Source organism: Triplophysa rosa, linkage group LG6 (genome assembly GCF_024868665.1).
Source record: "Triplophysa rosa linkage group LG6, Trosa_1v2, whole genome shotgun sequence".
Lineage (NCBI taxonomy): Eukaryota > Metazoa > Chordata > Actinopteri > Cypriniformes > Nemacheilidae > Triplophysa > Triplophysa rosa.
The window spans coordinates 16,892,460-16,919,876 of NC_079895.1; the positions used below are offsets into that span (position 1 = coordinate 16,892,460).

The 27,417-nt window shown below is 39.2% G+C and overlaps 1 protein-coding gene across 1 annotated transcript in view; it reads left to right on the forward strand.

The window, feature by feature from the left end:
* igsf3 (immunoglobulin superfamily, member 3) overlaps positions 1–27,417 on the forward strand; it is a 135,768-nt gene that overhangs the window by 59,336 nt on the left and 49,015 nt on the right. Inside the window, exon 3 of the mRNA XM_057335847.1 lies at positions 23,878–24,297. Within this exon, the coding sequence (XP_057191830.1) occupies positions 23,878–24,297 (420 nt within the window). The remainder of the gene's footprint in view (positions 1–23,877; positions 24,298–27,417) is intronic.

The following is a 27,417-nucleotide window of genomic DNA, read 5'->3' on the forward strand; positions in this document are numbered from 1 at the left end:
GGTGTGAGTGATGTTACGCGCTCGGGGATAAGCTGATGTGAAGTCTGTAATTGTAACTTACTTATGAATTATAAATTGGAAGTTGGTGTTTACTGCCCTAGTTTGGATAAATTCAAAGATGGTATTTATGAAGATAAATGCATTATGCCTTATGCTATACAAAATGTATATATGCTATGCATTTTGTTCTTGTTTTAGTATTACTTTCTTAGCTTAGCCTCATACCAACATTAAACTTTGTGTGTCAGGGCCTCTGTGTGCGTGAAGTCTTCTCGGAGTGCAGGTGTCTTAAAATGTGCCTTCTGTTTTTAGCACTTATTTGAAGTCATGCTCTGTCATTCTCTTAATAAATCCTGCTGCTGGCCGCTCTGGGGTCATAAGTGATGGGCCAAGCAGCTCTCCTCCTCCTGCCGAGTGTCTCGCTCTCTTCTAAAACCTATAAGCTACTGTCTAATGCCTATATAGACGTATATGATGGCAGTTTGATTTCAGCCATTTCTTGGTGTTTTCTGTGCAAACGTTCACAGAGACTAATCTTAAATTGACCACAGAGCTCTATGTAAGGGATAATGTACAGGCAGTCGGTTGTTATTGCAGAAATAAGCCCCGACAGTGTGATCAGGACCCGACGCGAAGCTTATTTCGCGATAACAGCCGGCTGCTTGTACATTATCCCACTTATTACACGGCTACTTGCCACATGAGAAAAAAACTGGACATGAAATGTGAATTTGAAATATTTTATTAGCTCATTTTTGATGAATGCAGACCTTCCGCGAGGAAAAGCTGTTTACTTTCGGTTTTAAGGTAAGAAACGACGTTCAAATGTCACGAACATTCAATTTGGTTGAATTATATGTAAATATAATGTCATATATGTGATTAAAAGACATATTTTAATTCAACTGCACCTGTCAAAATGATTTGCAGCATCCGGGTTACTGGGTGTTACTAGTTTCGAGCGGTTGTTATATGAGAATAACAACCCTTGGAATGTCGAAACTGGCCAATCAGAATCAAGCATTCCAGAGCGCCGTGTAATAATATTGTATAGCATAATGAATTTCAGATAACCTTGTTCCTCAAAGGCATAGTTCACCCAAAAACGAAAATTCTGTCATGAATTACCCTTAACGTTGTGTTTGGTTGAACACAAAGAAAGATATTTGGTAGAATGTTAGCAACTGAGATTTCTGGGGCACCATTGACTACCATATTAGAAAGAATTGTTGTATAATTGTGTTTGTTCTGTTCAACACAAAAAAAAATATTTTGAAGAATTTATGAAAACAAACAGCTCTCGGTTTCCAGACCCGTCACTCTAGAATGTAAACGCTTGTGACTGGCTTTGGTTTACTGTATAAAGCACTTGAGATCCAGGTTTTACTGTGGCTATTGATTAGACTGATTTAAGGAAAGTGCTGACGCGGCCCGATAGTGTGTGTGCGTGCGTATCAAGTCACATTCAATGACTTTTCAATATAGAATTGAGTTTTCTTCTGCAGCCATAAAAAGTGACAGAAGTGGAGAAAGAATAGCGATGCAAAGAAAAGAGATAATTGGATGGTGAAGAACGAAAACGGGACAAGGAAGGGATGAATTATGGAATGGGATTCAGCTGCAGGACTGATATAATGACAGAAAGAGAGGAATCTGGCAGACGCACAGAGAAAGGGTAACATCAGAGAATGAGACAGAAAGACTTGCTGCCAATATAGCAATTTCAGTCTGATGAGTCTTGAAAGTGGGGAAGAAAGAGAAAGTTTAAGAAGGGTGACTACCTTGTAGTTTCAGGATATAACAACTTCCATAACACTAAAGATGCAAAACTAGCAAACCAGACAAGACTGGACATATAGCATGATTAAAAGATCATTATTGCAAGTATTGCTATAGTATCTGATACCATCACAGAGACTTAGGAGAGAAAAACATGTTTCATTTTCAGATTGAAGCACATTAAAGCTCTTCCTCAATAGGAAATGCCCCCTTTCCATTTCGTCACCCTGCAAAACATTCCCCTCCTTTGACCCCGAGCGCCGCCCCATTACGCTCACCGAATTCTCCGGCTGCCAGACATCAGTGAATGGACAGCTGAGGTGGTCGAGGGCAGATTACTCTCTGGCATATTGTGCAGTGGGTGATGTTTGTCTGATGTGGGTTACAGGTGGAGGCAACGGCTGCGTGAGGGACTGTCTCCACGCCCCAACCCCACCGAGTCTGATATACTAAGTGTCTCACAGTTGGAGCTTCTAAAGACAGCAGGGCACACTCTTGTCGCGCTCCCTGTCATTACCACTCTCTTTGGCAGCGGAAAGCCTTTTAACCTGTGTTGAGAAGGTTTTTTCTTTCCCAAGATGAAAAATTGTGTTTGCAGTATGGGCTGAAATAATAAGGTTTTAGTTTATCTGTTGTTTGTGTAATAGTGGAGAGGGGTTAGATACGCCACTTGTTACTTAAAGGGATAGTTCACTCAAAATGGAAAATTCTTGCATCATTTACTCACCCTCATGTCATTCTAAACTTGTTTGACTTTTATTCTTCTGCGGAACACAAAAAAAAGATATTTAGAAGTGTGTTGGTAACCGAACAACATTGAACCCCATTGACTTCTATGTTATATATACAAAACCAGAGACATTTCTCAAAATATCTTCTTTTGTGTTTGACAGAAGAAAGAGTCATATACAGGTTTTGAATGACAGAAGGGTGACTAAATGATGACTTTTTTTTACTTAGGTCAGACAACCGGAAACAATACCTAGAAATACCACCTAGAAATACCCTAGCAGTGACCCAGAACACCATAGCAACCAATTAATATGCTTAAGACAACTCACAACTCAGAAATCCCAGATTAGAGGCAGACCAGCCACTATTGTACTAACTGAAACAATCATCCCAGGCAGTTTTATGCGCCTGTGTGGGCAAACAGGCTTTTTTTACCCACACGTGTCTTAAATGTGCACAACTTTCCCTCTTAGAGAGAGGTATTACCAAGAATGTTTCTGCCATCTTTCTCTGTTCTCTTCTCTGTGAAAGCTGAGTGGACCCCATGCTGTTTAGATTAGAGGCGATTGGACATGGTGTAATTTTAGAACGAGTGTTTCTAGGTCTTTGCATGTAGATGTATACGTTGGTGTAAGTGAAAGAGAGAATCGCTACGGTGCACACCACAGTGACCTTCTTACGGTACTGGATCTAATGAAGTGTGTACTGCAAAGTGTGATTTAGGGAGCTGTTGGTTTTTTTCATGGTAAAACACACACCTACACACACATTGTGAAGACGCACAGCATTGTTTTTTTACAATCTATTTTTTCTTTCCTCTCATTTTGCTCTGTAATTATCACATGATTTGTTTGAAAGATCTCCTTGTAGTACGCCATGTTAAAAGGGAAATATTAAAAGAGAGAAGGCTAATAAGCCTGTAAATGTGAAATGAGGATTGACAGCTGCTCTGACAGCTCGGTTTGCATGAGGATGCTCTCTTTAGAGGGATGGCTAATAGTCTCTCATTATGAAGGCTCGTTTGAATTATAGATGGAGCCGGCGATGCCTGCCTGCCCTTAACTACGCAAGTATCGATCCCACTGCAGTGCCAAGCGCCAACGCAATTAAGATGCTGCCAAATTAATGTGCTGTGGAACCTGTGTCAAATATTCCATTTTCCATCCAGATACGCTTGTTCCTTGTTCCATTTCAGATGGAGTAAATTACCTCAGGCCTCTTTAGAGCTGTGACGAGTTCTTTCGAAAAGAGCTCCAGTGTGATTAGTGGAGCCCATTAGAACTATCTGAACTGTGTCAATTTATATAAAGCACACTTACAGATAGAAGATATACAGCCTTTTAAAAGCTACATTCAGTCAAACACAAAAGTGCTGTTATCACATGCATATACAGATACTAAAAAAACGAAGAGACCACTCCAAATTTGTCTTTAATCAGCTTTTATGTATGCGTTCCTTTCTGGTGTCTGTTGAATTCCAACAAAAGCAAACCGTATGAGTGTCAAAGTCACCCAACAGCAATGTGAAAAAAACGAAAAGCATGCCAAGACGCATGAAAGTTGTGATTAAATACTGTACGTATAAAAACATATACTGTGTTTTATCAAAATAATAATGTAGGCCTACTTGCTAATACTTCCTTGGAGTATTGAGGTCTGGAAACATTGTTTTCATTTTCTGCAAATACATGCAAATAAAAATGACACTTTAATTGGGAATTTGGGTGAACTGTTGTCAGTAGTTCACAGAATAAAACAAGAGTGATAATTTTACCTAAACACATACCTATAAATAGTAAATTCAGGGGAAAAATCATTTTGGGGTGGTCTGGTTTTCCAGAGATGTCATGGTTCTGCGTCACCTAGTCTTGGATTTCCTGGTCCTGAGGCAGAGCCATGACAAAGTCTTTGGTTTTGTGTGGGAAAACCATGGTGTTTGTCTTTTTGACATCTCATGTGTTTTCTCGTGTCTTGTCATTGGCCCCGCCCCTCTAGTTTCATGTATTGCTTCCCTGCCGTGTCTAATGTTTCCCACCTGCCATGTGTAATTATCCCTCGTTTGTCTCTCCTTTAAAATGCCCTCTTGTTTCATTGTCTTGTTGCTCGTGGATTACGTTGTGTATGTGTGTGTTTGGTGAATGTCCCCCGTAAATGCTACTCTGTGAGTTCTCGTCTTGTTCCTGCCTTGTCTTTGGGATTATTATTTAACGTTTTGGACTTCCCTGCCTTTTACTTTGACGTTTGGTTGTGTTTTGTTTTGTTATTTCATTCTGCTGTTTTTGGCCCCCTCGTGGGAAGTTTTTGTTGTAGTTTTGTATTTTAGTTCGTTCTTGGTTTGACACCCCCTCGTGGGTTTTTGTTTTGTATTTTTATTATTAAAGTCTTGTTGTTTTGTTAACCCCTTCACGCCTGTCTGCATCTGGGTTCTTTCCACCGCCGATCGTGACAAGAGATGTATATAAAGAGCATGGCTCAAAAGTTGACCCATACTGAACTTTTATTCCCATAACTTGTGTGGTAAAACTCTGATATTCTGCTAAATAAATTAGGTAAAATAATAATAATGTTTATGTAATAATAATTTATATATAATATAATTAAAAAATAATATAATTTTTTTAGGGCTGTCAAACGATTAATCGCGATTAATCGCATCCAGAATAAAAGTTTGTGTTTACATCATATATATCTGTGTACAGTGTATATTCATTTTGTAATAATAAACACAAACATATACACATACTTGTCTATATATTTAGGAAATATTCAAATGTATTAATTTATATTTACCAATAATTTAAATTCTAAATAAACGTTTATTTATTGTTATTTATAGTTGTAGTTATTATTGTGTATTTATCATTATTTTATATTTTTCTAAAATAAATGAATTTATGTGTATGTGTTCATAAATACAAAATTAATTATCACAGTATACAGACATAAATTACGTAAACACAAACTTTTATCCTGGATGCGATTAATCGCGATTAATCTTTGACAGCCATACTTTTTTTATTTTAGTAGGTCTGTGTAGCAACACTGGCTCAACCAATGGATTATATTAGGGGTGGGGTGTCCTGTTTGTGCAGGCCATGAACAGTGAAGCTGTTTGTAAAGCTATATTTACATTTACATTTAGTCCTTTAGCAAATGCTATTATCCAAAGCGACTTACAGATGAGGGAAACAATAGAAGCAATTGGAACAACATAAGGACAACAAAAAGCATAAGTGCAATAAAAGAAAACTGGTCTCATATAGCCTACCACAGTATACAGAGCTAAGGTTTTTTTTTTGAAAAATGTAGAAAAGACATAGAAGTCAGAACTGATCAGTCAGGTGTTGATGGAAGAGATGTGTTTTCAGACGATTTTTAAAGATGGCTACAGAATCTGCTGATCTTGTAGCAGCGTGCAGATCATTCCATAAATGTGGAACCGATCCCAAGAAGGTACGTGAGAGAGATTTTTTTACCTTTTTGGGATGGCACCACAAGACGTCTTATTTAAAACTTAAAATGACGGGAATTCAAATTCTGTGGCGATCTGCTGAGTTTTTTTGCAGAATTCTACAAGATCCAGATTCATAGCAGGGCATGCCTGCTCATATGTCCAGCTGCTGAGCGGTATATTATGTATGGCTCCCCTGTTGTGTCCTCCGCTCTCATCCCAGCTCTGCAGGCTAAGAGCCGAGCCAACTCGCCACTCCACACAACATCAGAGCCTTCTGTCTCTCATTATCTCTTTACTCCCCTCTTCTTCACTCATCTTTTCTTTATCTAAAGGCTGAATTACACGACACCACTTTTAACATTTCGAACAGACTTTAAAATGCTAGAATGCGTCATACGCCTTATAACTTTGTTGGTGGCTACCGAAAAAAGACCCACAAAAAGTTAATCGTACAATAAACACACAAATAAATCACGGTCCGCTATCAAACTCTAGCCCACTGTGCAAATTGGGGGGAATGTCCAATCCACACTTAACGCAAGCTTATGTTTCCTTTTGAATGCTATTTTAATCTCTTTTTAAAACTGTTTATCACCTTTCTTGAAGAGTTGAATACATTTTTGTGTAATCTTGTATCTTGTCACAATGGTAACTTGACATCACACGAACAACCGCGGGAACAATTTTAGATTTATCACTGAATCCGTAAGTGCTGTAAAAAAATGTGTTTCTTTGAATATATTCAGAAAGCGACAGCATAGAAAACACCCCAAAAAATCTAGTGTAAGGGAGAAAGGAAGTAAAGAACATCTGGTACCTGTCCGCTCAGAGACACTTCCTAAGGAGACTTCGCTTTTTATACACTCTTGACTAAAGGCACATTTATTCACAACTTTTCGACAGTTTTTACCTGCCTATAAAAATGTTCCCGCAGTCCCTTAAGATTAAATGCAGCATCAGTGCTCTCTATATGCTTTATACAAGCAGATTTGTGCAACTCAGCATTCAGTTTGTATAAAAAACTATATGAAGTACTGTTTGAGACAGTTAAAGTCAATTTACTCTGTGGCCATCTTGATAACAACCTGCCTATTTTAACAGGCATACAAGTACAGCTTTTATCTATAGAGGCTACAGTAAAGACTTTGTCTGAGGGATCCGTGTAGATTTTAGCCACATACATCCGGGCGGCTCGTGATTGTGACCCGCTGCAAATGCATTTCCTGTCTCATCTGCACTTCCTCTTACATTAGTCCTCTGACCTACACCCCCACCACATGCATCATGCATTATCTATTCTTTCCATTCTTTGTTTCCATCCTCGCTTTGGCCTCTCATATGCACTCGCCATCTCTGACTCATCATCCTTTCCATGGCTGTAGCCTTTCTTTTCACATCATTTTAGATTGCATTGTGTGTCGGAGTGAGTGAAGTGAGTGAGTGGGTGGGTTTGTTTGTGCTTCTTTTGGAATTCTGTATGTAATCTCAGGCTTCATGATGATTAAAGTGATATCTGATAATAATAGTAATAATTGGGACAGTTAAAGGGATAGTTCACCCCAAAATTAAGATTTTTGTGATAATTTACACACCCTCAGGTTGTTCCAAACCTGTATGCATTTTGTTGATCTGTTGAACACAAAAGAAGATATTTTAAGAAATTTGAAAAGCAAACAGTTGTGGGTCACTATTGTAGAAGAATACTATGAGACAGTAGTTCCCCAGAACTGTTTGCTTTCCACATTCTTTAAAATATCTTCTTGTCATTATTGGCTGAACTGTCCCTTTAGGGTAATTAAATGTGTTCCTTTAACTTAATTAAGTTTTTTAACGTTGTTTATGAATTGAATACCTTCATGTTGGTTGACTAGTTGTCTTACCAAGGGGTTTTCGCTCTGTTGCCAAGGACCTCCAAATAAGATGAGCCTTTTGTGAGAGACCCACTATCCATCTATACATTTTTATGTGAAAAATATGTAAACTTGGTTGGATAAATAGTAAATGTGAGATTATAATGACAACATAGTGTTTCCAGACTTACTTGGAGTGCGAAAAAAGAAACTGAAGTGAGAAAAGCTCACTAGAAAGCTACAAATATAAACCATTCTGCACACTATGCATTTATTAGCAAACATGCTAATAAAGACTTAGAAATGAAACGATGATTATGTAGAATTTTACAATATTTGCTTGATCTTTTTTCCCCAAAATTTCCTGGGGGCCCCTTGCAACCTTCTGAGGGACCCCTGATCTGGTTATGTATCAAGGTTGATCGGTTTATCTAGATTTTTTTATGCGCCTTATTATCTGTTCATTATATGCATTACTTCTCATGTTTTTAGTGTCTTTGATTTGATTCACATGCTCTTCTAGGGCTGTAGTCAAGTCCACCATTGTCGAGTCCAAGACAAGTCCAAGACCAGGACTAGTTGAGACCGAGTCCAAAGAGGTTCGAGTCCAAGTCAAGTCCAAGTCCAGAGAGGTTCGAGTCCAAGTCAAGACCGAGGCCAATTGAGACAGTCAAGACAGAGACAGAAAAAAATCATGACTACAAGACCACATACTTAACTACTGATAATTTATGTGATGCAAGAGACAGCATATCTTCTATTCTAAGATAATCATTTTCATTATTGTTTGTAATGATCAAAAAGCAGATAAAATAAGGTCATTTTATTTTTACTATATAGGTATAGCACTAAAGTCACAAAGCCGAAGTGTAACTGTTTATTACTTTTTTAAGGAACTTTTTTATCAGCCCTCCTAACAGCAAGGTTGTGCAGCAATGAACACTTTTGTGCGTGCGTGCGTGCTTGTGCGCGCCTGCCCGTGCACGTGCGTGTTCGATAGAGGAGCCGCTAGAAAGAGCAGAGGCTCCACGGCTCGTTTATAAGCACGTCGGTGCCCATCCTTAAATAACATGTTCATCACAATTACAATAAAAATACGATCATTCTTATCTTTAAGCCCTACTTTCCAAACTTTCTAAAATACTCAAATGCAATGCTAACTCTGAAACATGGCATTAACTTACCTCTTTGTGATGCCTTTGCAGGTGTCTTACGAAATTGGATGTTGTCCCACATGTTTCGGGGAAAGTTTTGGTGCAGAAAGTTTCCTTTTAAGCGCACTGTCGATTCATTTATTATGGTTTGTAAAACCAATCTGTATTGTGCCGCTGCTCGCTGACATCGTGCCTGATGAATGATTGATGCTGGTTCGCGCCACGGACGAAATATTCATTCGAACCGGTTCTTTCTTTTTAGTGAACCGGTCGAACCAGTTCAGCTGAATCGTTCCCGTTTAGCGTCTCCCATAAACACTTAATATTATCCACAAATTAATTCAGTTATTCACTTTCTGGCGCGCATGACAGTCCCGCGGACTTGAACCAATATACCGGAGTTATTTAATTACAACAACAGCACACAATAAACTGAACTGCTGTGTGAAAAGAGAACTTATGAGCACGCGCAGCTCTCGTTCTAGAGTCGAGAGTCGGCAACAGTTTTCGGATCATTCGTTTTCGGATCACAAGAGTATTGCTCTATCAATGTTTTGTTTTGAAGGAGAAAATAAAACATATATCGCTGGACTCGGACGAGACCGACTAGAACATTTGCGAGACCAAGTCCGAGACAAGTCCGAGTTCAAATACCAACGAGTCCAACACAAGTCCGAGACCATAAAAAAACATCTCGAGTCCGAGACCGGACTCGTGTACTACAGCACTATGCTCTTCACTATGTGTACCATTCAAGTGCTTCACATGATCATCATACCTGCTTGTGAGCATTTGACACGTTGAATGTATTCCTTTGAAAACCGCTTTCCACCAATTTTCATTTCACACTTACAACACATTTCAATTAGTTTCGCTAACAATTATGTTTTAAGCCCCTCAATCCATCTCTTACATCTATCAAAGATATCGCTTTTGATCCTACATTTTGTGATTGGCTTTTGTCTTGTATACACAAGTAACACAACTAATTGCCCGTTCACAACAAATATAAAAAGCCTTTTTTCTAGGGGGCAATCACAGAAATGCAATTCAAAAGCCAATCACAGAAATGCCTTATTTACACTGTTTCCTCTCACCGAAACCCAATTACAGCACCCTCATTGAGTTCATATTATTTGACCTTTATCAGCGAGAGAAAATGAGAGCGAATCAGAGAGAGTAGACGGTGCGTCCTGGAGGAGAAACGAGCAGTTTTCCTTTTTCATATCCCTATATTCAATATTTAAGAATGCAATTAGATTAGCTAATTATCTTAGCAGACTTTACAATGGATGCAGCTCTGATGGTCTCTAATTAGATTTGGAGTGGTAAGAAACCCCCACAGAGTTCTCCCATGTGCTGCAAAACAGCCGAGAAAGTCTTCCTGCCGTTGCAGACATGGGCGAAATGTGTTTGCCCAGGCGAATCGTAACATTCCCCTGTCTTGTTTCTTTGGATTTGGTTCTTTTCAGACATCAGACCCACATTGCTATGTCTGTCCATGTCTCATTTGTTCTTTTGTCCTGTCTCTCATCTGCATCAGTGTACACATCCACAGCATGCTGACGGGTTATTGTGTCATCTCCGGCTGGGATCAAAGATGGAGTCAGCCTCAACGAACACGGCAGCTGTAAACAAGCCCAACTTTAAAGCTCTTCCCCTGCAAACAGAGAGCTCAAAGTTTTTGACTCAACGTTTGTCGTATGTCTCCCGGTGTTGTGAATTGTGTCAGAGCTCTTGGGGCACAAACACCTGCGAGTGGATTATAAATGCAACCCCCTAGTTTTCACTCTCCTTGTCTCTCATATCGCCCGTGTTGTTGATGACTTCTACTCTTTTATTTTGTGCATGATAGATCAGCATATTGAAACCGCTCTATTGATCATTGGCCTAAGGCCACTCTGCTCTCGGCAAAGTTGCTTTTGACATATTTAAATCCTATTTATACAAAAGCAGAGACTTACTTTAGACCGTGCAAACAGTAAGATTGAAGAGGGCAGCTAACCCCACAATCTCTTACAATAAACCTCAAGCTTTATTTCTGTACTAAGCCAATAGAAATGACATTTACCCTCTTTACTGTCTAAATACAGTGGAGTATATTTATATCTCTGGGAGACAGAGAGTGATTCACGCTTGGCTAGAGTCTAAAAATGTAAAGTGAGTTATTCTGCACTCTTCATAGCTCTGTGGAGAATCATTAGATATTCTTGAAATTGTTCTTGATTGAACGTTTGAGCTCCTGAAAAAGCGGTAAGTGTCAGCTTGAATGGGCGTGCATTTTTTTCTACCATGGGGCCCAAGCTAGTACGTATCAATCTTATTGTCTGTCGCCAGAGCTGGTGGGCTGTCAAACTGATCTTCACAGAAGCCCAACAGAAATGCTCCCTTAAAGTCCGAGTTTGAGACAGAATTTCATCTCTCCTCTCTGGAGCACAGAGTTGAATGTTTAGCTCTTTTAACATCGTGTTTGCATCTTGAAGAAGAAGAGAAGAAAACAAAGGATGGTTTTGAGAGCAGATCTCAATTGAGTCTGGCATTCTGATGTCCTCCCCTGGGCAGGGTGGATTTAACGACAGAACGGAAGCACTTCCAAACGCTCCCAGCGCTCTGTACTTGGAGCAGGCTTCCGGAAAGCCCAGTGCAATTGCACATAGATCAGAGGATTGTGACTAATGACTCCAGTGGCTTGGACTGTTTTTTTTCAATGGCTGTTATGAATTGAGAGCTCTTAAGTCTGATTCATGTGATTCTTTGTTCCCTCTCAAGGCCGATTCTCCATAGCTTTGATTTCAAGATCATGTGCTGTGTAATCTCAATCTCTGTGTGTGTGTGTGTGTGTGTGTGTGTGTGTAACCTTGATAGGAACAACACATCCACAAAAAATCACTTTGAAAAAGTCTAGCATAATTTCATATGTAATACAAAATATTAAATATTTCTTATAATGCAATATAATAAAGACATATTTATTATTATATTTTTAAAGTCACCATGAAACGGAAGTTGCGATTGACCTCTTTTCCGTATCGTGACGTATATCCGAGCGAAACGGCTTCTGAAATTAGAAAAAAATNGTGTGTGTGTGTGTGTGTGTGTGTGTGTGTGTTGTTTGTTATGGAAATCAATTAGGTAGCATCTCTCATTGTTTGAAACTTAACTAAGCTTAAAGTTTAGTTTAATTGGCATGACCAGCAGGTTTGCAGCATAACTACGTACAATGAGAAATTGTGCAAAAAAAAAGGAAAATGGAAATGATGGGGGAAAGTCATATTAACAATAAAATAAATTGACAGTAGTCCAAAAAGTATTAAAACTAACAGTTCTGAGAAAATTGCAATTAACAATTTAAGAAAAAGCAATGCATTTATAAAAGCAGTAATAATTAAATATGACAATATGACTATTTGTCATAATGAGGATGAGTGTAATGATGACAGTGTCCCTCATTTTCTGGCAGACAGACACATACTGTGCTGCTGTCACACAGCTCCTTGAGCTCCCCTAATGGGACGGTATCAGTGTGTGCTGTATCTGTTTAAATGAGTAGCGAAACTTCCCGGATGTCTGTGCTTTGAGTGTTCTGTCAGGAAAATCTACTGTAACTTTTCTTTCGCATGTTTATAAATTGTCAAGATGGCTATTGCTTTGAATCTCTGTTGTTGTGTTTTAGTTTCCCAGCAATTAAAGTAACTTTAAAGGGACAGTTCCAAAATTAAAGTCTGTCATCATTTTTAATATATATTTACTCACCCTCAAGTTGTTCCAAATCTGTTTAAATTTCTTTGTTGTGATGAACACAGAGAAAGATATTTGGAAGAATGCTTGTAATTAAACAATTCTTGGCCACCATTGACTACCATAGTTGGAAAAATTACAATGGTAGTCAAAAGTGCCCCAGAACTTTTGTTTGCTTTCCTACATTCTTTAAAGTATCTTCAGAACAAAGAAATGTACAAAATTGTCCTACTATATGGTAGCCAATGGTGGCCAAGAACTGTTTGGTTACGATCATTATTCCGAATATCTTTCTGTGTTCATCAGAACAAAGAAATGTATACAGATTTGGAACAACTTGAGGGTGAGTAAATTAACACAGAATTTTAATTTTTGGGTGAACCTCTACTTTAAGTTGTCATTTTATTTAATCTGATTAGTATGGCAGTGTTTTACTGGCCCAGGGCATCTCTTGGATGGCAGAAGAAACAGAAGTGGCAGTCACACTTGACTTTGAGCTCCAATCACTTTTATTTGTTTATGTACTTTTGTTTTTTATGCAAAAGTGTAAGCGTGAGAAAAGCGTGAGACGAACATATGAGATATGATTTTTTCATCAGAGATTTTTGCTTCCTACCAAAATTTTAAATGAATGCTAAAATATATAAACATGCTATGCTCAAAAAAATCAAGGGAACACCCACACTGTATTAGATCTCAATGCACGAAATATTCAAGCTAAAACTTCAATTATATACTTTGCATAATGTGACAATGGTCAATGAAAGCCAAAATCATAAACACATTCAGGGCAGGAATTACAGTAAAATCACTTGTTCATCACAGTAACTCATAATGTAAGTCAGTAATGTGAATAGCCCCACGTGCCCGTATGAACTCCCAACAATGTCTGGGCATACTCCTGATGAGATGGCATATGGTGTCCTGTGGGATCTCCTCCCAGACCTGGATCAGAGCATAAGTGAGCTCTTGGACAGTCTATGGTGCTACTTGATGGCTTCGGATACATGAGATCCCAGAGGTTCTCAACTGGATTTAGGTCTGGGGAACGTGAGGGCCAGTCAATGGCATCAATGCCTTCATCATCCAGAAACTGCCTACAGACTCTGGCCACATGAGGCCGGGCCTTATCATTACCCTCTAAGGATGGTCCTCCCCAGACTACCCTTGCTCTTGCCTCTCCAGTGTACCTGTTGTCACTTTCATTTGCACCAAAAAGAAAAAAATGGTTCACAATCACTTATGCTTCCTTACCGGGTTGATTGATATTCCTTAAGGTTAACTGACTTGGTGTTATGCTGGGATGATCAAGTGTTCCCTTAATTTTTGTTGAGCAGTATATTGTCCTGGTATCTCAATGCATAGAATACAAACTTCAAAGTTGCATGGTGTTGTTGGAGAATTTAGATGATATATTTTGATACTGTGACAGTTTCTAGCAGATCGAAAGTAATTTTGCACGTTTACAGTCCAGTGTGAACCTCAAAACTCCAGACCAGCTGAGAACAGGACTCTCTCTCTCTCTTCCTCTCCCCCCAGCGGTCTTTCAGTCAGATATGTAAACCATTAATGACATCACCAGAGCAGACGAAAGGAAAGGACAAAAGATCCTTGCAACAGATTTATCACTCACTGTCTTCTCTACCAATCTTTCATTCAGTCCTGTGCATTTGTGCAAAAGGAAAAGCACATCAACGTCTATCAAAACCCACTGTAACACTTTATTCTGCCCCTGTGATGTTTTCTCCTTTCTCCTGCCCTTCACGTCTCAGTACTCAGTGTGATGTCATCCAAAACCATTTTAATTGAAACGTGCGTTAAACAAAAGGAGCCCTGTGTGTGCGCCTGTGCAAATAGAGAGAAAGTGGCAGAGACGAAGGGACACGAAGACAAGGTTGAATTGATGGAGACTGTATAAATGAAAGTCTAGCGCTGATGTGTGAGGGTCTGTCACAGCGAGCGAGGGCTTTGGAGTGAATAGATGCACCATTTTCCTGTGTTCTCTTTCCGCTGTGCTTTTGATGTGACAGTGAATCGCAGCTCACCCACCGAGCACGGGGTGTAAAGTTGTTGCTTTGACGACCTCTTTAAATCTCATCTGTCGCTATCTGTCTGCTCACCTCTTGGCATCTCTTTTCTTCGGTCATACTTTGCCAATTATTTTGCTCTCAGCCACTGTGTGATTGCACTTAAATCGCTGGACTGCTCACCCTTTGAAAGGAGGCAGAGTGAGGAATAACTGCCATGTTGGTCGGAACTGCACCCAAGTTTTTCACCTACTGTTGCACTTGTGTATATGGTTGAGTGACAATAAAGGGATTTGAGTTTGATTTTTTTATAAGAATGACTGGGAGAAATTTGGAAGAGAATGGGATGGAGGGAGGAGAGGCGTTTTGTTGATGCTACTGTAGCTTTAAAACATACAATATTGAGCTATTTATAGTGAGTTAAAAAACATCATACTTCTGACAAAAAGCCTATTGCAAAAAGGAGTCTCCTTATATTGCCTTCTAAGATATCATGTTTAAGCCAGATTTCAATGAGACAACGCTGCATGTACAGTGTCTTTTACATAAAGAGAATCCCAGAATTTATTTCAATAAGCTAAGTGTTTTTTACTGAATATTAATTTAATACTCAATAGCATGTTAATGGGAAACTACTGGAATCAATAGCTATTGGAATATCAAACTACGGGTGTGTCTCAGTCAGCTCTCTAGCTCCCTAGGTGGTGTGTCAGTATATTAAAAAGCAGAATGTTATTGATCGTGTGAGAAACATCAACAATTGGAGCACATGTTATGGTTGGACTAGTATTACTCATCATTACTAGTTTACAGTAACACTACATTTAATAAAGGTAAAATATTTAAAATATAATAATGGTTAAATTAAAAGGAATCAGAACCGGGAATCGATTGACAGAACTGGAAGCGTAACTGGAAAATTTCTTATATTGCTCAACCCTTAGCATGGATATACAGACGTGCTCAAATTTGTTGCTACCCCTCCACAAAAAACGAAGAATGCACAATTTTCTCTGAAATAACTTGAAACTGACAAAAGCCATTGGCGTCCACCATTGTTTATTCCATATTTAATAGAAATCTGACTTTGCTTTTGATTTTTTTATTCAACGTAATATTGTAAATAATAAAACAAATGAAAATGTCATGGACAAAAATGATGGGACCCCTAACCTAATATTTTGTTGCACAACCTTTAGAGGCACTCACTGCAAGCAAACGTTTTCTGTAGCTCTCAATGAGACTTCTGCACCTGTTAACAGATAGTTTGGCCCACTCCTCCTGAGCAAACTGCTCCAGCTGTCTCAGGTTTGATGGGTGCCTACTCCAGACTGCAAGTTTCAGCTCTTTCCATAGATGTTCCATAGGATTCAGATCAAGACTTATAGAAGGCCACTTCAGAATAGTCCAATGTTTTGTTCTTATCCATTCTTGGGTGATTTTAGCGGTGTGTTTTGGGTCATTATCCTGTTGGAGGACCCATGAGCTGCGACTGAAACAGAGCTTTCTGACACTGGGCAGTACGTTTCGCTCCAGAATGCCTTGATAGTCTTGAGATTTCATTGTGCCCTGCACAGATTCAAGGCACTCTGTGCCAGATGCAGCAGAGCAGCCCCAAAACATAACCGAGCCTCCTCCATGTTTCACTGTAGGTATGATGTTCACTTCTTTGAAAGCTTGATTTTTTCGTCTGTGAACATAGAGCTGATGTGACTTGCCAAAATGCTCCAGTTTTGACTCATCTGTCTCAAGGACATTCTCCCAGAAGAATTGTGGTTCGTCAATATGATTTTTTTATGTTTTTCTTTCAAAATGTTCTTCCATGGAGCCCACTTTTGCTCAAAAAGCGGCGGATGGTGCGATCAGAAACTGACGTACCTTCACCTTGGAGTTCAGCTTGTATCTCTTTGGCAGTTATCCTTGGTTCTTTTTCTATCATTCGCACTATCCTTCTGTTCAATCTGGAGTCGATTTTTCTCCTGCGGCCGCGCCCAGGGAGGTTGGCTACAATTCCATGGACCTTAAACTTCTTATTAATATTTGCAACTGTGGTCACAGGAACATCGAGCTGCTTGGAGATGGTCTTTTAGCCTTTTCCTTTACCATGCTTGTCTATTATTTTCTTTCTGAGCTCCTCAGACAACTCTATCCTTTGCTTTCTCTGGTCCATGTTCAGTGTGATGCACACAATGATACCAAACAGCACAGTGAGTACTTTTCACTGTCCAAATAGGCTGAATGACTGATTACAAGATTGGATATGTGTGATACTAATTAAAGAAACTAATTAGTTTGACATATCACAATAATCCAATGATGTATTATCTTTTATAAGGTGTACCAACAAATGTGTCCAGGCCATTTTAGAATATCTTTGTAGAATAAGCAATAATTCATCTCTTTCCACAGCTTCTTTGCTTTATTCTATGACATACCAAAGGCATGCAAGTATACATGATACAACAGCTTTTAATTTCAACACTCTTCAGGAGGAATGAAGCATTATTTCAATGAGCTGTAAGGGTACCAACAAATTTGAGCACGTCTGTAGCTATAGTGAATAAAGCTATGGACAGATTAGAATCAATGACTCGAACTAAACGTTTTTTTAACATAATATACATTTGTCTTTTGAAAAGTTAGTTCTCAATTCATGATGATTTTGAATAGAGAGCTAAGGGAAGCAGAGAGCTGGATAGTGAGCTCAATGTTCCAGTAGGAAACATTGATGCTTCCTGGTTTTTGCATTGCTTTGTGGGAATTTTTAGGGAACAAAGGTTTGCATATTCCCTGATCAGTGCCATAACTATTGAACAGGGTATCTGATTGAGACACACACTATTGAATTGCAATTTAAGTGTCTTTAGATTTTAACCCCCTTAGAGTATTATCAGTTTAGTGTACTTGTCACGAGACTGCATTTTAATTCAATTACTTAAAGGTCCAGTGTATTAAATTTAGCACCATCTAGCTGTGAGGTTGTGAATTGCAACCAACAGCTCACTCCACCCCTCGCTTTTGAAGCACTACAGTGGCTGACACAGAGGAGATAACATGTTTATGAAATGTGTTTTGTAGTGCAGTTTGTTCGTTCAGGGCTACAGTAGAAACATGGCGAATTTCATGTAAGGAGCCCTGCGTTGTATGTCGATAGAAACAGCTCATTCTAAGGTAATAAAAACATAAAGCTTCATTATGTAAGGTATTTATTACACCTCTGAAGACATAGTTATGTATATTATATTGCATTTCTGTCAAAAGATCCTCCAACAACATCCTGAACAGCTTTTTCCCTCACAATGAAGTGACGTCAAAGGATGGACGTTTTTGAGAAAGTGTTTCCCACTTTCCTTCTCATCTACTCTCCTCTCCTCTAATTGTTAAATGAATCCTTAACTTGTTTGCATTTGCATTAACTGCTAGATTATGTTAATTGTCAGGCTTCTCTTGGCAGAGCCACTGTTTGATATTGTAATGGAGACGAGGTTAGCAGAGAGTAGCTCATTTGCTGGAGCACCAGAAGGGATCGGCACTCATTCAGTAGCGTTTTTCTTTACTGACGTGCACGGCAAATTGAATTGCGGCTGTTGAAGAGGATGCAAGTTACCCCCGGCTAATTCTCTCATGTTAACCTTTGGTACCCACGCAGGTTTCTCACTTTATCAGCACCGATGGGGTGCTGTGGGTGAGCACCTCATATAAGAGATTTACCATTGCTGCCAATCCACTTTCACACAAAGCACATCCAGATGTTTGAGCTATATAAAGTAATCTATAAAGCTTCATAAAGGAAATGAAAGCTTGTTTCTTAAGTTCACATGGCGGTTCTTATTTAGTCAAACTTCACGTTGATTTGCTGCTAAAATGAGATGTTGCACATGTGACAGAATCAGTAAGAACTGTCAGAAGCAGGCATTTTTTGTTACCCTGTTTCATTTCTAAACAGGGAAGTTGTCAATCTCAGCGGTTGGGGAAATTGCACCACTCCTGACCTTTATCAAGTTGTTTCAAGTCGATAAGTGGACAGCTGGCTAAAGAGGGAAGCTTTGTGGCATCCGAGTCATGTCATCTGCTCAGGTTTTGAACCCATGTGACGTTTAACAAGCCTCAGCTGCACAGTTTAGTGACTTTCGCTTTCCAAAATCTCTTTTAGTGAATGAAAGGCAACGACACAAGCCGGTAGACTTCACATGTAAAATTGTCTTCTCGCTTTGCAGGCTGCATCTCATGTCTGAGATTGAAGCTCCTGGTGTTCTTACACCCTAATCCAGCCCAGATATATGAATGACTTCTAAATCTGCTTGACGTTAGGACTTGCTGGCATGACTGTATATGTGATGTTAGTAATTCGGTATGTCATTTTTGGAGGATCTATTGACAGACATGCAATATTATATGCATAACTACAGTATGTCTTCAGAGTTGTATATAGACCTTACATAATGAACCGTTATGTTTTTATTACCTTAGAATGAGCTATTTCTATCCACAAATGCATGGAATTCACTGTTGTTTCTACAGTAGTATTTGCTCAGTAGTGCTTCGAAAGGGAGGGGCGGAGTCAGCCATTGGTTGCAAGTCACAACCTCACCGCTAGATGCCGCTAAATTTCATACACTGGACTTTTAATATTACAGACAAAAATATAAATAAAAACTCCAACACTGAGAAGAAAGCTACAGCACAAAATGCTCTTCAGACTGTCACAGATGAGTGCTTTGAGTTTAGACAGCTTCACAAGCGTGAAGTCATTTTGCAACCGTTTTATACATCGCTCATCCAATTATATGTATTATGCTTTTGTTTTTAACTAATGTTTTGCACAATGTGACACAGCACTTACTGTATGCCAGACTTATTCATTTGTTATGAATATTTTTTTCTCATCGTCAATTTTAAATAAAGATTTAATTCTCAACTCAGATAAAGTAGGCTAGCTTTCATTTATAAAGTATTTAATTACTGTAGCTGTCACATTAACACATCATTTTATAAGTAAGTAATGTCACACACATTTCTGGGTTGAATTTGCAGATCAAAATAAATCACAGTTATGAATACAGTAACTGCATCTAAGTATATTTTGGTCATACTACCCACCCCTGCCTGACATGTCCTTTTATATTTTCTCTTATTCCATAAATCATAAGTTTTGAGCTAAGACAAGCTGAGAACTTAGATGTCTCAATCTCTTTCTCTGTTAGTCTTGGTCCGCCGGGGAAGTGAATGCTAATATCTTGAGATTAGCGCTAGCTCTGTGCTTCAGGCCTGATTTGGCGACTTGACTCAAAAGAGCTTATATGAAGTAGTTGTTTGATGCCATCAATAGCTTTATGCCTTACAAGTTAGGGATTCGATGTTGGCATGGAAACAGCTGCGACCTTGTTGAGTGGTTGTTATGGTAACGAGCTCATTTCGGTAGAATATGATAGCTAATATTTAAATATCGATTTGGTTTCCTCTGGGGAGTGTGGGTTTCTTGTTTGTATGGTATGCGTCTATGCTAAGACGAAAGACGATTATTGAATTTCCCTCATTACCGGGATCGTAATGTATAATGGTTATATCGAGTCGGAGATGATTGCGGGGGCGTACGTGGTGCTACGCTAGTGACGATTGTCCCTCAGGTCCTCGCCTACATACTAACGCACACTCGCATGCACTCCTCCACAAAAACATCTCCGTATCCGAATGTGCACACTCCTACACTATCATCATCTCTTCTAGACACACAACGTAAGAACAATCAGAGATGCCCAAGTAAAAAAAATCCCACTCTCTTTATCCTTGTCATCCTTTCCCTGCGTCTTCCCGCCTTCTCTCTCCCTCTCTGCTGTGATTTATAAGGTGGTAGGTCCTCCCGCTTGTTCATCAGGGTGTAAGAGACACAGTTGGGCCCCTTATTAAAAAACCCAGCGGAGGGCCGCCACCTCGGTCCCAGCACTCCCCCTTAGCCTCATTTGACTATTTCCTTTTATTATTCTGTCTTTGCATCTAACATCTGCGATTCTTCAAAGTAACCCACTGTTAAACAGTACCGTCTTGCCTCTGTTTCCTTTATTTCTTTCCTTTGTTTAATTTGCATCGCCGTCTTCTGCCGTTGCTTCTCTGTGACTAATTTTTTTTCTCACGCCGTCTCTTATTTCATTAGTTTTATGTAAGCCCGCCCTACCCTGCTCGCTTCTGTTTCATTAGCATCATGAAACTCAGCAGTGATATTGGGTGAGCAAACAGGAAGTTGAATAATTGAGCTCTTGTCAGGTAAACCTTCTTGCTGGAACCCAAAGGGCCAATTTTTAGATGTTCTGGTACATTTACTTGAAGCTTACCGTCACAATTGGTTTTCATTTATTCAGGGCCAAGTGTGGTGAAATAGATACACACTGATGTAAACTGATTCATGAAGGCTTTAACATATAGTAGCTATCCGTAAAAGCCATACTTTGAGAGAAAGCTTGAAGGTCTGTACTTTAGTTTATAATGGCATGGGGTTTCTTTTGGGCCAGCTGAGCCAAGAAGCACTTTCTACATTTTATAGAATGTACAGTTGGTAGGATTGTTGAGTGGATGGGGAAATCAAGAACGTTTACTGGTATTGTTACATCCGCTTGTCTGAAAGAGTGTCAACAGCAGAATGAACTAAGAGTGATATCTATTGATTTTTGAGATTACCTAACTTATTTGTAGCTAAAAGTATAACCAAAATATTTAATAAACATACAAGAGGATGGGAATTTGTAGATTTTTTTCTTCCCTCTACAGATGCGGATTCCATCTGCGCCTGCTTATGGCTTACAGATGGGCAGTGTCACTTGAATAATTTGGTCTTGATTAGATATTCCTCGATTGGTGTCATATAGTGATAAGCAATGCAGGCACTTCTGTTTACTTCATAAGAGCGTGTACTTCCTGCAGGCAATTTCAAAAGCAGTTTACCAGTGGTGACAAGGTGCAGTGTAACAGAAGCATTTCATCGGTTGCTATCGGTACAGTTCATTGTGTTGACCTTCCGATGGCTGACTAGGTGCCTTTACATGGAACCCCATTGAATGTCGGAGATGTGCAGTGCTGGATTCTTGGAGGGGGGACATGGTGCAAGAAGCACCAGATGCAGCTCATCAGACGCTGCTAGCAGTTTTCCATTTCCATGACACTTTACAATCATCAGCTTGGAGCTCGGCCAGTGATTTAAGGGTTTTGCGGATGGAGATTTCCCATCATCATCTCTAATATACTTCTGTTCCCATAAGATCTAGTGAAAGTTTAGGCACACCTTCTCTTTTATTACTCCTTCTTATAATTCTGAATGACTCCTTTTCACACATTAAAATGATCTAATTGTTTAAACTAAAATAACGCAAATATGAATATTATGGGGTTATACATAAACATGGTAAATTGTTTTTTATTGTTTTCTTACTCTTGTACTGTAAATGGTTTGGGGTACAGAGTTAAATGCCTCTGCTCAATGACTAAATGCAAATTAATTAAAACTACCCAGTATTTTTAATTCTTCAAAGTCCCTTCTGCCAAGATAACAGTTCTGCACACTCTGGGCTCCAAACCAACTTCATGAGATGCCACCTGGGATGCTTTTTAAATAGTATTGAAGGAGTTTCCTGGGCACTTGTATTCTGTACAAGTATTCTGGGCACTTGTTGGCTGCTTTTATTTCATTGTCTGGTCCAACTTGTTCATTTAAATAAGTAAATGAAATGTTAGTGTTTTAATGAAATTCATACGTTGGTGCAATATTTGTCTACAATAAAAAATTGCTCGTTTAAGTGTAGGCCTTCGAAGTAAAGGTTTTTAAGATCATGACAAACATAAATTCAGTCCAAACTTTTGAAGGGTAAGGTAGAGTTTTGTGTTATATTTATTACCCTCCAATTAAATGTATTCGATAAGTTTTATGGCTGCAAATATTGTTGTTGTTGTCATAAAAGTCCATTTCTTACCCAGTATTGTCAAGTTTTTTCACAGCCTCCAAGGCTCTGTTTTCAGACTGAACATCTGACCGCCGCTATCAACTCTAGCAACACACAAAGACATCTGGCAGTAATAGGATGGAGAATATGATGTTGGGTTGACATTGTGGTAACATGGAAGCGTGTTGTCAGAACGGCATTAAAATGCACTGCTGCTGAGATGGAGAGTGATGTTGTTTCCACAAGAGTGTGTAAATCTTCTAGCAATGTTAAAGCAGGATGGTTGAATATGAGCATCTTAAAAAAATGACATGCAAAAATAATTGACAATATGTAAACAAATATTTTGAAATATGACATCAAATGATCTGTGAAGCACTTGTTTTTCTAAGTTACTGTGTTTACACCATTAGATAAAGTGTTAGAGGAAGCGTGTACATTATGTATTTGTGTACATATGTCCAGTATGTACATAATATATATATATATGACAGAATGACGACATGCACACCAGAGTTATTATAGTTTTGATTTTAGTTTTATTTAGTTTTTATTATTTTATATAAGCTTTTAGATTTAGATTTTTATGTTAATTTTTGTTAAATATTCAGCAACTTGTATGCTTTTGTCATTTTATTATGCGTTTCTTTTTTATGTTGCTATTTAAGATTAATTAATTTTAGTTTTAGTTTTGTTTATTATTATAATTTTAGTGTTTTAAACAACATTTCACGTTTTAGGCCAATATCTTATTTTATTTCAATAAACAAAAACACTTTCAAAGTTTGAATTTTAGTCAGCTAAAATAACCTTGGTGCACACATCACACTCTTCTCAACAAAAGCTGCATTTGTATGTTGGTTTATCTGCTGTCATGTCTGGTCTCCTCTCATGCAGACATATACGTGCACAGGAGAGTTTGTGCATGCTCAAGCCTTAGATTCTGCTTAGCCATATTTTGGAAAAAAGTGCTAGAGGCTGTAGGAGGTTGAAAGGAGACAGTGGGCAAATCAGAGGTTCTAGAGGACATAAAAAGTTTGTTTTTTCTTGAGGCACTACGTTGTATAATAAGAAGGCTGGGTTTGAGCAGCCCTGCAGGAAAGAATCCTGTTTAAATGTTAATGGGACGAAAAGAAAATGACTTTGAGGGTGTGTTTTATTGTTCGTGAACTCTACCCTCAAACTAACCTGATCTCTTCTTCTCTCTCCCTGCAGTGATTCCGGACACCCTGGCTGTGACGGCGTCCGCTCAGACTCTCTCGAAAGTGGAGGGGGAAACGCTACAGCTAAGCTGCGAGGTCACACGACAGACGACCCAGCACACACACGTATCTGTGGGCTGGTACGTGCGCCCCTCGGATGAGCCCGGTTCTGCTCCGCGTGACCTGGTCACCCTGTCTCGGGACTTCGTTCTGCGACCGGGCGGACAGTACCGTCAGCGTCTGTCCTCGGGAGACGTGCGATTGGACAAGACAAGTGCCACCTCCTACCGTCTTACCATCTACAAGCTGCAGCCCACAGACCAAGGAGAGTTCTACTGTGAGGCCTCAGAGTGGATCCAGGACCCAGATCGCTCTTGGTACTCGCTGACACGGAAAGAGTCTGAGAAGACCTCGGTCAAAGTGCAGCCCACAGGTGAGTGGATTCTTTTGAATCAACCATGCGATACTTTGATGTCGTATAGTCGTGAGAGACCATTCCAAATGTTCATTTAACCTGCAGTTTTGCCCAGTGACTGTTGAATTTGAACAAAATCAAACCTCAGGAGTGACATAAAGTCATCAAACAGCAATGTGAAAGACTGACAGCATGACAAGACACATGAAAACTGATAAAAATCCAGGTTATCACATATTTTTTTTATTTTTGATCCTTTCATAAATACATGTACAAATATAAATGTTGTATTGCTTAAAAGTGAACATGAACTTGTTTTCTTTGCCGTATTTGAGGTCTGAATAAATACAGAGGACCTTTTCTGTAATTTTGACCTGTTTCTCCAGTTTTCATTTTCTGCCAACAGAAAAAATATTTATATTTGAAATTTGGCAGAAATATTGTTAGCAGTTCACACAATGAAAGAAAAAAAGATCATTTTACCTAAACACATACCTATAAATTGTAAGTTCAGAACAACTGAAAACGGTGTTTGAAATGTTTTTCTTTGTTTTTTTTTTACGCGGCTGTACACAAACAACGGAGAATAACGCTGACATGACGCAACTGACAAGCAATGAGTTGTGAATTTGTGTGTGTAGATTCAAATATTGTGGAAAACGTTCAGGAAACAGTGAAACATTAATGTATGACCCAGTGCTGGTGTTTTATTTTTTGGACGTTTTAAAGCAAAAATCTTACATATTTTGCCTTTAAAGCAATTCAAATCATTCTAGCGGGTTTTAATCCTCTAAATCGAAATGATAGGTTTGCCAGAGAAAGCTATTTTAAGCTTATTTAGTGAACAATATATTGTGTCTATCGATGTACACAAGCATATCGAAACAAAACACGGTCCCAAAGAGGTGGTTGATCCTCTTAACATCAAAGCAGCTATCATACAGACCAGGTGTCTGCTCTCATGGCTCCACTCGACTCATTGATATCACATGTCATTGAGGTTATCATAGCATATTGAACTCTCAGTGGTGTCTTCATATCAGGTAATGAGCCAGTCACGCTGACTCATCTGACTCCAGCACATCTGTGGATTGTTTATTCTCCCTCATGTCTTTCCAAATATCCATCATTTTCTTTCAAATGTGAACTCTTTTTAGATGCATGACACTTTTACTTCTGCACAATGAAAATGAATGGTGAGTGGTACTGTCAAGTTGGAAAAAATGACATCAGTGAATCATGAGGCACGCAAGAACCAGTTACATCTGATGTCATTGACATCAAACCTAGCAAACACTTCTGAACGTGAAAAATTTGATTTGAAAGCTACAGTCCTTTTTCAGTGAATAACACATTTCAGTTTCTCACACACAGTATATAAGGCTGTTGTTTGGGGTGAAATATTTCTTCAGCACAATGCAGAGCATGTCATACATCTAAACACTCGGTTCTCTGGGATACCCATATTTCACAAGACAGAGACTGGGGCAGAGTAATGTCTCCCTCATCTCTGGCATCAGTCCATTACTTTCCAATTTATTACAGAAGCGTCTGTCTGTCCTGAGCATGAGACAGCATGTACAGCGGACACAAACCCTGTCGCTGTCTGACTGACTGATCACAGGGCTGTAACTCAATCTCAAAGCACGCAGGCCCGGCAGATTTGATAGAAGTGGGAGGCGACAGCGCAACTCCTCATCAAACACGCGGCAGGGCGGGAGCTACAGGGTGGCTTTTTAATTCTGCCTGTTTTATCGGTCAAGGGTCCCGAGAAGGGTGTATTGTATGAAAGGGTGTGGTAGAGTGGATGAATAAGGGCACCAGTTTCATTTTAAGGCTCAGAGAAATTATGCATTTATAAATGATATATCTACTGCAAGAAATGTTGTCTGTAAGTGGATCAAAAAAAAATTCTACAAAAGTGTGGAAGTTGGAAGCTTTAAAAGCTTACATTGTTCAGTGATTCGATTGCATATTATAAACTCATTAATCATGTTTATTGTTAAGTGCCTTTTTGAAAGTCAGTGTACAGAACCATTTACAGTAAATGGTTTATGAAAGCTTTTAGAGAACGTCTTCTGTTTTACTGTAAGCATTGCAGTGCCCTAGTTTGTCAGATACTGTACTTTAACACAAGACACACACTGACGTTGACACCCCACTAGTGTTCAGAGCAAATAGCCAATTTAAACTGGGCTCAGATTCACAGTCATGTTGAAATATAAAGAGATTCAACTTCAGATTCCTCAGGGTCACAGAGACCCTTTTTTGTTATCCGTTTCTTTACAAGACGCTGACACTCAAGAAAGGTTTATGCAGCTTGTTTAAGACTTTATTGTGGGAACACATTTTTAATTTAGGTTTAAGGCGAGTCAGGGTGAAGTCATTACTGCTCTATCCTTGTATACGCAGGCCGGGCTTCATCTGAGTGAGATTCTCATTAAAAATTCCAGAGAGTACTTCAAGAGCAACACTGAGACGGAGGAAGACAGATTTGTCTCTGTAATCCCCTTTTCTAGCTGGCTGCGTCCAAGTCCCCTTCCTGCTAAACAAGACGGTCACAATGTTCTCTGTGTACTAGCCAGTGGCCTTTTAGGCAAGGAAGATACAATTGAAAACGCACATGCCTGTGCAGCAGTGATTGGGTGGCTTTCCTGTGAGATAAACAGTTGTGTAGTTTCATTTTTGGATGACCGGGTTGAATGGGTTTTAGTTGGTTGCTTGGATTCTAGTTGCTGGTTTCCAGCTGGTCCAAGCTGGTCATTAGGCAGTCCAAATAAACCATGGCAAACACAGTCGACCAAAAGATCAGCAACATATGGCATGAGGGTGACACTGGTTTTGGAAAAATGGTCGATAGCCACCAAACCAATGACCGGCTTGGACCAGCTAATACCCAGCTTGGACTTTGATAGAAACCATCTTCCAAAACACAGATACCAGCTGAAGCTGGATTTTCCAGTAGGGGTCTTCGATCTTAGGAAGACTGCAACAATCATGGTCATGCACGTGGTCATGTGCGATTTCTCTGTTTTGCATAATAATGTTGACATTAACTCGATGCACACCATGTGTCTCATTCGCAACGTGTGTAAACGCTTGTATGTCTCATCTGTGTGTTAATGTGTTTATTGCTCC